Raw genomic sequence first — 10,487 nt, forward strand, 5'->3', positions numbered from 1 at the left:
AAATAATTCCGTCTCAGTAGATGGCGCTCGCAAGCAACATTTTCAAATTGTGTCTGGAGGGTTGCATAAGAACAGGCGTGCATTTTTATAATTAAATTAATAATAAAATAAATAATTACAAATTAAAAGTATAAATAATATTATAATAATATTATATAATAAATTATATATCCTCGAAACTTGTTTATTTAAAGGTTTCACTTCTAACTTGTGTGATGTGCACACATGTTTTTTTTTTATGAAATTAATCAATTTGACGAAAATTATATATACATATAATATTTATCGAATTATTGTTCAGAGTATGAAGAGTGTCTCGTCGAGGAGACGACAACAGAGAAAGCAACAGACCCCGGGCGACGTCGAGAGCGACGAGAGCGAGTCTGACCCGGATCAGCTGACGAGCTCTCGCACAGAGTCTTCCAATCAACTCGACGCTGGCAAACTCAAACACAGTACGTTAGATTATTTTTAATCTTTTTTTTATTTTCTATAATTCATTTTATTGAATTATGATTATTAAAAAAAAAAAAATTATTTTTCAGTTCGAGCCGTTTCAGACTTCATTTATCACGGTACATCGAGCACTTCATCGGACATCTCACCGATGTCGGAACAGAAGTCGTTGCCACGAAGAGGACGATCTAGGTAATTTAATATAATTCATTATTATTTAATTATTTCGTTTGTTTCCACGGATTACCTTAAAAAATACCACCACCATTGTTTTATACGTATGCTTATATATTTGTTTTATAATAGCTTATAACTAATTGAGATTTATTCTATAATTTATACGTCACATATATATATATATGTATATATGATAAACCAAATCAATAATATTTTTCAATTAACTATGTTTATTTTAATTTAAAATGGTTCTTTAATTTCATTGATATGTTTTATTTAACACATTCGCGACTGCTGACGTGAATTCACGTCTTTTCAAGTTCTATTCCTGGTTACTGCTGACGTGATTCACGTCATATTATTTTTAATTTTAAAAATTTAATAAAAATAAATTTATATATATATATAATAATTCGTTATTTTTGCTGGTACTCAGTATTAAAAAAGGAAAAAATATGCCAGCCGCTAATGTATTAATATTAAATCAATTTTGATTATTTTCTTTCTATAACTTTCTAATTTAGTAAATCTAATTTATTTTTATACGATTACTTCTTAATTAATTCTTTTCTTTTTTATTTTGCTGTAATAAAATTTCTAATTTGCATAGAATAAATTTGATGTTTGTTTGTACGGCTATCTTTTAAGATGGCATGTTCCCAGCAGGAGTTCACTGCGTACGTTGCTACCACCAATATCGGTTGCTGAGACTGCTTTTGTAGCGGGAAATCAAGGCAACGTCGTACCACCACACGGAAATGGTGATCGTCCTGAATTAAGCGAGGCCGAATGTGACATTGATTCATTGAAAAAGCTCAAACTAGGTCTGAGGAGTTCCCTTTGGTCAAGACCGAGCACTCAAAATAATCCTTCCTCCGATTACTCTATCGCCGTCTAATTTTTTCTCGCGTTACCACGATCGACCGAATAAAATCCAAATTCTCTTCCAGAAGACCCTTTCATCCCTTTTCGTGGTCCAAGTTATAAATAAATAAAAGAATACAATTTAAATCTTCTTTCCGTGTCTCGTCGAAAAGCTATGATACGTTTTAAATAAACAACATCGAATAAAATACAGAGAGATAGAGAAAGAGAGAGAGAGATAGAAAATAAGTGAAAGAGAAAGAAAATATAGCAAACAAAAAATCATCGTAATGGCGACCGATTTAAAAAATAATTTAAATAACACGGTGTGAGACGAGAAACGTTATACATTAAGCATGCGCATGTTAACAAAATGATTCGTGATGTTGACACGATCTATAGAAATTTCTAGTCATATATACGCGTGAGAGTGCCAAAGAATATAAATGAGAATGAGAGAGAGAGAGAGAGAGAGAGAAAGAAAGAGAGAGAGAGAGAGAGAGAGTAAGGAAAGAAATAAAATAAAATATACTCGTATGTTACGAATGAAATCGCGCTAAATTTAAAAATTCGTATAATGCGATGATGGGATGCAATGTGACACCGAGAAAAAAAAAATATTGCTCTTCTTCGTCCTTCGCGTACCTTCGTAATAATATATATATATATATAGGTATATAAATACATATATAGTTCTTATGATCAATTTATCCGAGAGATAATAATCGAAAACACATATCGATCGGTTATCAAAAGGATGATGATAGCCGTATTATCGGCAACAAATTTTCAACCCTTTTTTTACAAGCAGAATGTAACACGTATCTAAATCATTATGATACGTTATTTAACGAGACTGATTTTTAATCTCTAGTTAAAATACAAATTTTCGGAATAATTTATTCGACAAAGTTTTTCGATAAGCGACATCTTTTATTCTTACGGTGTCACATTTCTTCATAGCATCGCTACGAAACAATTATGTGTAGTGCGAAGAGCCAAATAGAAGATGAATATAAACATGTAGGTCAAGGGATTGATAAAGAAAAAAGATTAAAAAGAAAAAAAAAGAGGAGAGAAATGAAAATTAGTGAAAACGAATGAATAAAAAGATGGAGATGATCTTTCGTTCTTTGAGCGAATATTCGATGAATCGTTGGACTCTGTTACATTGTAAGAATTTCTAACGTACGAGTACACATCGTTAATTACTTTAAGTCCGTTATGATACCGAGAAAAAAAAAAAACTTCTAAATAGGACGTTTTACCGTGCGACGAAGAATAATGATCTAGTAAGAATAATAGAGTGGACATTTATCCGACTCTACAAATTATTATTGTTCACTCTTCGAAGCGAGATTTAGAGGAAAAAAAAAAAAGAAAAAATAGATAGAAAGGGAAGGAGAGAGAGAGTAAAAGGAAAAAAAAATAAATAAATAGATAATGAAAGAAAAAAAGTAAACGTTTAGTGGAAAGAATCGCGGAAAACTGTAATCTCTCTTCTAATGTCGCGTACACTCGTAAAAAATAATTCATCTAATTGCTAATTAAAAAAAAAATAATAATAAAGTATCACTAAACATCGTTGTTGATATCCTACGTCTGTTCGATTTTCGTTTCGATCGATAATAAAAGGGAGAAAGAACAAAATATAATCATTGAATTTTCGTCGAATCGGTGACCGTAATTAGTCGTCGATAGAGTAAAAAATAGAGGTTGAATCTTTAAACAATTCTAAGTTCCAAAAAAAAAGAAGTTCCACGACACTGCCAGTCTGCTAACTACTATCGAATGAATCCAATGATAACCTCTGACTGATATATTCATTGTCTTTGGTAACAATCACATTATTTCTGAAAGACTGTTTATGGCATAAGATATAAAAACTACGCTGACACACTTGGGAACATTATACCAAGATTTAATAATTATTAATAAGATATTGATTGTCGGCCAATCATGGTCGTTACTTTCCTAAACTAACATAAAATGGTGCGCGACAATGCGAAGACGAGGCCGAAAGGTATACGCGTATGACGATGAAATGGTATGAAAGATCAAAGACGATTAAGTTTTGTTGAAGATAACGTTTCGTCTTTTGACGTAATTAATATTTGTTTCTTTTTTTTTTTCAAAATTGACGATACAATTTCAAAATACATACACATATATCTATATGATAAAAAATTAATAAAATCACCATTACAAAATATCTTCAACAAAATTTCATCGTCGTTTCTTTAAAAGAACTCGAAGCGTGTTACGTATTTACAAAGGATACTTGCGTTGGTGTATATAAAATAATAAAAAAGATAAAAAAACAAAAAAAAAAAAGCACGTCAATCAAACTCGTAGAGTTCGATTTGAATTCGTTAGAATCATTTACCGGGAAGCGGGTATTATTTACGAAGAAAAAAAAACAAGTCGCGTTTTAAATACGGGCATTGGATGATCGTCCACCGAATTTTTGTACATTTTTTCATTGCGATCGAATTCTCGGTCGATCATCCTTTTTTTTTTTGCTACGTTGACAATTCGGTGGAAAGATTTACAGTGTCACGAATTTACAATTGCGGGATTAATACGATGGCCGTTCATTAAATACGTTGGCGAGATATTTCTAGGAAAACAAAATGATGGAATTTTTCTTCTTCTAAAAAAATGAAATCAAAAAAACAATTTTTACATTAAATGCAATATATGTTCGTCGTATATTTTTAACTGTGTCATTTTGAATCTATTCAGTTTCTCGCAACGATTAATCATCATCATCTCATCATCTCATCATCATAATCATCATTCTATGACACGATTTAAATCTCGCAAACTTATTTGTATAAACGACCCTCGTAAGTATAGCGTACGGTATTTATATACATATGTTTTATCATATTGGATCGATCGATTCTATTGATCTCCTTACGAATAATATATCTTTGAAAGTTACAATTAAAAAAAAAAAAAAACTATTCGTTGGCGTTCGATCCAGTTTCCGATCGCGATTCGAATTTATCGTCTTCTTTCGATCGTCGACTTTCTCGCGCAAAACGATGAAAAAAGACAAAATGATATGTGAGAACAAATCAAACAAACGATTATTACTATACTATTATTAATGTCGTTGTAAAAAGAAGTATCTTGCGCGAATGTGGTATGCTTGTGTGAACGATCTAAGAATCTTATTTCCCTACCCTCTTTTCCCCTACCCCCAATCCCCTCTTTTCCCCCTTTTGGAGCATAATCTCGAACTAAAATAAGTGAAAAATGAAATGAAGAGAATGAAAAATAAAGATGACAATGCTCATCGTGATTTTAATTGTCAATAAACCGATATCTCCGCTAACTGCCAAAAAGTTTCTCTTCCGTTGCGAGACTGCGATTAAACGACGTAAATAAATAATTGAACTGGAACATTATTCAACTCTAATCGTATTCAAAGTCGACGGTATGAAGTTTCGAAGCACTGCGTCGATCGTAGAATCGATTTAAATAAATTGATATCGTGTAAAACAAATAATCCGTTTTTTTTGTTTCGTTATAATATCATTTTTTCCTTTATATACAAAAGTATACAACAAACATCATCCTAAACGAAAAAGATAACGAGAGAAGTTGAAGTATTCAATCAATGATCGAATTATTTAAAATCCTGTAAGTTCGGCAAATGTGGAATCCATATCGTTGCACATATACCTATATTTCTCCTTTTCTTTAAACAAATAATCTGAAACATATACATGCGTATAAATATATATATATAGTATATATAGTATATAAACGTTACTATCTTCGAGAAGTTAAATTTTAAGATAAAAAAAAAAAGAAAGAAGCAGAAAAAGACAATTTAATTTTCCCACCTTCTCTCGAATCTAATTCTTTAACAAGCACCTTGACGGCCTGCTCGGCTATTATTGCCCGCTTCTCAGCCAATTTTAATTTAACTTTCAATTCCTTCAATTGCGCTTTGAATTCCTCCACTCTTCTATTGGCCTACAAGGATAAAAATAAAGTTACTGTAAGGAATTACGATCGTATTTGTCGATGTTACGTAAATTGTGTTTTGTCTTATACCTTTTCTTCTGATACTTCCAAGGATTTCAATATATTACCGACGATAAACAATTCGTCCTCGCGTTCGGCAATTTTGCTACGAATAAAAACGTAAGTATAAAATGTAAGTGAATTTTTATTAAAATATATATGACGTTATTATTAGATAAAAGAACGTACCCTTCGCTCGATTTAACTCTGTCTTCCGCAGCTTCAAGTTCGTCTTCCACAAAAGCCAATTTTCGTGAAATCTCATCTGATTTAATATCGGCATCTTCAGCAATAAGTCTGGCTTCTTTTAACTGTGCTGTTAATTGATCCATCCTTTCCTCGTCCAATTTGCTTCTATTCTCCAATACCTTACAAATTCTACGTAAAAATATATATTTTTTTGTAAGAAAATAATAATATATGGAATATTAGAAATTTCAATAAATTGAAATGTCGTAGACATACCGTTTTGCATCTTCCGCAGTTTCCATAGCTTCCGTTAACTTATTTTGTACAACTAATCGTTTTTCTTCAGATTTTTCTAAATCTTCCGCACACTGTTGCATCTTTCGATTCAATATAGCCAATTCGGATTGCGTCTGAAAATATTCGATAATGATTAAAATATAAAAACAAGAAAAATAAAACAAAACAAAAAAGAAAGAAAACGAAGGATATTTTGTAAATTGTTCACTGACCATGATGTAAATACTTTCCTTCAGTTCAAGACTCTTAATCGATTTTTTTAATTGTTTTTTGCTCACTTGTAAATCATGTTCCATTTGAATGAATTTCTTTGCAAGTTCTCTTACACCATCCTTTAATTTTTCTTCCTTGCGAATAGCTTCCTTTGCTTGTCGATCGCACACGTCAGCTTTATCTATCGCCAAATCTTTTTCGACCTTCAACGTTTGCAAACGTTTCTTGATCGCGTTCATAGTACGATTCGAAGTCTATATCGATATACTATGTTGTATATCACGATGATAAAGTAACAACGAACCTTCTAATCCAAAGCTCGCGGGTTACTGCACTCGATGACCGATCAAGACAATGCTTTATAGACTCAAAGAAATGCAAAAGAAACAATGCGCCAGGTTCTTTAGTTAGACTCAAACGAATTCTTCGACTAGTTAGCGTTGTGGTCTGATTTATTCCGCCCGTTTACAACAACTGACCGACGATAATTCGGATAAAAAGAAATAGACGAAAAAATAAGTAGCTTTTTCAAGCGTATTTCTTCTCTCTCGACAATAGTTACATCAGTTTTTTTCGTGAGATAAATGATAGGCGTACTAACAAAAGCTTAAACCTTAATGTTTATAATTAATGATAGAAAATAATAGTAATAGATAGAAATTTTGTTGTAATAGGCATTTATTGAAAATACAGAATTGAGAATACAACAATAAAAAGGGAAAGAAGAGTAGTATCGTACTTTTTTTTTTCTGTCACGTATCGCGATCTCGCCAAATTTATCCACGTAGATGCTTCTGAAAGAAAAGAAGCGACGTATCAGTTCTATCTGAAGAAAGTATAAGTTTCTCAAGCGACCGTGAGCCAGTATTCACTGACCCCGTAGATCTTGGCAAGGTGTTATGCATAGAGCAAAGCAGCTACGATTAAGAACTAACAACGTGCATACCTTCTACGACAGTTAACTTATCGCGAAGCAAATTATATTAAAGCCATATAAGTATTCCTTAATAGATTAAAATAATGACACGAATCAGCATATAAGCACATCGGACAGAAATGAAAGGACGTCCATGTTAGATGTAGCGAATAAGCGGAAAAAGCGCTTAAGATGTAATAAAATAATGTAAAATCGAATTTTTCTAGACGATCTCAATAACCCGTCATCTCGGCGAACGTGGCATCCATGTCGTCACAAACAGCCTTGTATTTCTCCTTCTCCTCTCTTAGCTCGTCTATAAATAAAAACGTCAACGTGCGATGTCAAATTTATCTTCCAAATTAATTTAACTTTCGTTCATTCTTAACCAATATAATCATAATTGTGATAATACCTTCTTTGGTATCCACTTCCTTCAATAATAACTTGACTGTCCTCTCGGCCATAATAGCACGTTTCTCGGCTTCCTTTAACTTCTTCTTCAATGACTTCAATTGCACTTTAAAATCCTCCACTCGTTGATTCGCCTACAATTAAACGTCGTTACGCATCATTGTTATCAATGTAACTGTGAAAAATACGTAACTTACCTTCTCCTCGGATACCTCCAATGACTTGACAATATTCTGCACGATGAATAATTCGTCTTCACGTTCAACGATCTTACTGTTGTTTTAACAGAAAAAAATATTTCGATTTAGATCGAGTTGTTATAGTTCATAATACCTTGACATAACATCATTCGACAAATAATTTATACTAACGCTTCGCTAGTCTTAACTCTTTCTTCCGCGGCTTCGAGTTCCTCTTCAACGAATTGCAATTTCCTCGAAATTTCATCTGATTTCGCATCAGCATCTTCAGCTATCAATCTTGCATCTTTTAATTCCGCCAACAGCTTTTGCGTACGTTCTTCGTCGAGTCGACTCCTATCCTCCAACACTTTGCACATTCTGCAGAAAGAAACTGCAATTAAGTATTCTTCGGTATTCTTCAATCGAGATTATCAATCATCCTTCTCTAAATTGTATAATAGATTTTTGTCGTGTTATTGCTCAGAATTTTATGGTCACTAAGTGCAAACCTTTGTGCATCATCAGCGAGTTCCGTCGCACGTGCAAGTTTCGTCTGAGCTGTAAGACGTAATTCTTCTTTCTTAGTAAGACTCGCTTCAATTTCCTGAACCCTTTTCGTCAACGACGTTCGATCTTGTTCAGCCTGTTAATGTAACAATATCAATTGATTAATTAATTAATTATTTTTTAACCGAGATATAAAACAAGAGGAATATAAAAAGTAAAAATCATATTTACGCACTCTAGACCAAGATTTTTCGCATTGTTCCAAATCGGCAGTAGATTGTTCAAGCTGAGTCTTTGTTGTTTCGTAATCCCTCTCGAGTTGGTCCAATCGTTTCTGCAAATCTCTCAAATCATCATTCAATTTATCAGCTCGCATATTTTCTTGCTTCGCTTTATTTTCATTCAATTCGACTTTTTCATTTGCGGCGTCCATCTCCATCTTCAACGCCGCAATTTTCTTCTTAATCGCCTCCATGATGACGGGCGGCTGTACTTGGCGTCTTCCTTACCGATGATCTTTATCAACTTTCGAAACCTAATCAAAATGAGATAGATATAATAAATATAAAAATAAAATTGATTGATCATGCGTGGATCACGTAATATAAAATGACTATTAACACTTGTTCTATATATCGGTAATGTAATCGTTATTTACTCAACGTTAAAAAAAACGATCTTCTATTAAAACATACAAATACAAATTTCATAAATAACACGATCATATTTAATAACGATAAGTCGCAATACCGTTGAAAAGTTAATGATTTTTTATTAAGTTAATAGTATATCACTCACTGTGATATCGTAGCGATGATCCACGATGTGAGAATGCACAACCGGATGCCTTCGAAAGCTAAGCTAAAATAAAACGAAACCGGTGTGGCACGGGCCTCCACGAACTCTTCGATCGAATCCAATTCTATAATTGCTTGGCGACTTTGGCTATGGTCCCGATTTTACCCTGGCTCTTAACTGGTCGATCCTCCTCACTATACTGACTACTAGCCGCGAAACGCGATCTCCGTCTTCCCATGCTATTCTCGTCCTCTAAAAGAATCTCGTTCCTGTTTTCTGATCGACCACGTAACCGAGTGGCCATTGTAAACAGCGAACATTGGGAATGCAATACCCGATGCGTCTTGTTCTTCGTCATTGTACTCAATTTTTCGATTCAATTTCAAATTAATTTCATCAATTTTCTTCAAATCAAACATTCGAATTTTCCCGCTTCGATCTTTTACCGATCGACCAATCGAATCGCAACGTATCACGTGAAATTAAATCAAACTCAAACGCGCCAGAGACAAATTTTTTTGAAAATTGGGAAGCAATTGGAAAGAAGTTTTTCAAAGGAACGAGCTTTTGGGTTAAACAAAATGGACTGCAAAATGTTAAGTGCAAATAACTTCACTACTCCCTGTATGTATACATATATCAGTTACAATACATGTCTCTTAACAGATCATTTTTATTCTCGACCTAATATTCAGGACATAGTTTTAGAGAAGAATTAAGTTTTACAAGACGTATTATATTTACGTTCTTAGATTATGCATAAGATCGTTGATTTTTTTATGTTATTATATAATACAATACATAGAATTTAACATAAATTGTGTGTATGTGTGTGTATATGTGTATGTAGGGAGTACGGTTAAAATTAAAAGAGAAAAAAAAATCTAGTACAGATACTGTATATATTCCCGATACTCCCGTCACACCTTTTTTTAGAAACCTTTTAGAATTTACACACAAATAACTATTTCCTTATGTTTTCATTTAATTTCTTAAATATTTTTCAAACTGCACGCACTTATCGTGCACAGTCTCATTGTTCCAAGTATATCTATAGACATTTTTAAAAAATTTTTTTTTATTTTTATTTAATACTATATCACAAAAAGCAATCCTTTTAGAACACAAACTTTTGATATCGTATCGCAGATTTTCAAAACTCTTAAAATTTTGCATACATAAATACATTAATTGTTTTTCTTATAACAAGAATTAAAAAACATATTTAAATGCTAATAGCAAGCAACAAGAACACATTTTTTTACAAAGTCTTAAATAGAATAAAATAGTTATGAAATTGTATATTTTTGAAATATATAATGTATAGAAATATAAGATAATATACAAAAACTTTCAAATTCTTATTTTATTCGTAATATTGTATTTCATATGTAATTTTTGTTTGATATTTTTATTATTATATTATTATTATT

At 32.3% G+C, this 10,487-nt stretch overlaps 3 protein-coding genes across 12 annotated transcripts in view; 1 reads left to right on the forward strand and 2 right to left on the reverse strand.

Moving 5' to 3' along the window:
• Dscam2 (Down syndrome cell adhesion molecule 2) overlaps nt 1-3,831 on the forward strand; it is an 87,905-nt gene extending 84,074 nt beyond the window's left edge. For all 9 annotated transcript variants that reach the window (XM_089176543.1, XM_015315768.2, XM_015315769.2 and 6 more), the window contains 3 exons: nt 302-455; nt 546-648; nt 1,282-3,831. In XM_089176543.1, coding sequence (XP_089032669.1) covers nt 302-455; nt 546-648; nt 1,282-1,531 — 507 coding nt within the window. In that variant the 3' untranslated portion in view covers nt 1,532-3,831. The remainder of the gene's footprint in view (nt 1-301; nt 456-545; nt 649-1,281) is intronic.
• On the reverse strand, nt 2,865-6,744 carry LOC107063736 (tropomyosin). 2 transcript variants are annotated; one of them, XM_015315779.2, is made up of 6 exons: nt 6,237-6,744; nt 6,004-6,137; nt 5,728-5,916; nt 5,569-5,644; nt 5,355-5,487; nt 2,865-5,221 (listed from the first exon to the last, which is right to left on the reverse strand). In XM_015315779.2, exons 1-6 carry the CDS (start codon nt 6,474-6,476, stop codon nt 5,139-5,141), a joined length of 855 nt encoding a protein of 284 aa, XP_015171265.1. In that variant the 5' UTR covers nt 6,477-6,744; the 3' UTR covers nt 2,865-5,138. The 2 variants fall into 2 exon arrangements, with proteins under 2 accessions (XP_015171265.1, XP_015171264.1); XM_015315778.2 differs by having other exon boundaries at nt 6,004-6,744.
• Nucleotides 6,745-6,897: 153 nt separating this feature from the next.
• On the reverse strand, nt 6,898-10,464 carry LOC107063737 (tropomyosin). Its single transcript, XM_015315780.2, has 7 exons — nt 9,055-10,464; nt 8,492-8,791; nt 8,259-8,392; nt 7,939-8,127; nt 7,765-7,840; nt 7,569-7,701; nt 6,898-7,469 (listed from the first exon to the last, which is right to left on the reverse strand). The coding sequence occupies exons 2-7, from the start codon at nt 8,729-8,731 to the stop codon at nt 7,387-7,389; spliced, it is 855 nt and encodes a 284-aa protein (XP_015171266.1). The 5' UTR covers nt 8,732-8,791; nt 9,055-10,464; the 3' UTR covers nt 6,898-7,386.
• Between the last annotated feature and the right edge of the window lie 23 nt (nt 10,465-10,487).

Source organism: Polistes dominula, unplaced genomic scaffold (assembly GCF_049000335.1).
Source record: "Polistes dominula isolate Pdom_NZ unplaced genomic scaffold, Pdom_raw_medaka contig_25, whole genome shotgun sequence".
In the NCBI taxonomy this organism is placed as follows: Eukaryota; Metazoa; Arthropoda; class Insecta; order Hymenoptera; family Vespidae; genus Polistes; species Polistes dominula.

Excerpts from the sequence above, each read along its gene's own strand:
- LOC107063737 (XM_015315780.2), bottom strand. The coding sequence starts at position 8,731 with ATGGAGGCGATTAAGAAGAAAATTGCGGCGTTGAAGATGGAGATGGAC. Across the intron at positions 7,702-7,764 it reads TGGAGGTATCCGAGGAGAAG|GCGAATCAACGAGTGGAGGA; the intron begins GTAAGTTACGTA and ends GTTTAATTGTAG. Across the intron at positions 7,470-7,568 it reads GGAAGTGGATACCAAAGAAG|ACGAGCTAAGAGAGGAGAAG; the intron begins GTATTATCACAA and ends TTTTATTTATAG.
- LOC107063736 (XM_015315778.2), bottom strand. The coding sequence starts at position 6,476 with ATGAACGCGATCAAGAAACGTTTGCAAACGTTGAAGGTCGAAAAAGAT. Across the intron at positions 5,645-5,727 it reads AGAGTTAAATCGAGCGAAGG|CAAAATTGCCGAACGCGAGG; the intron begins GTACGTTCTTTT and ends TTTTATTCGTAG. Across the intron at positions 5,222-5,354 it reads AGAATTAGATTCGAGAGAAG|ATTATTTGTTTAAAGAAAAG; the intron begins GTGGGAAAATTA and ends TATATGTTTCAG.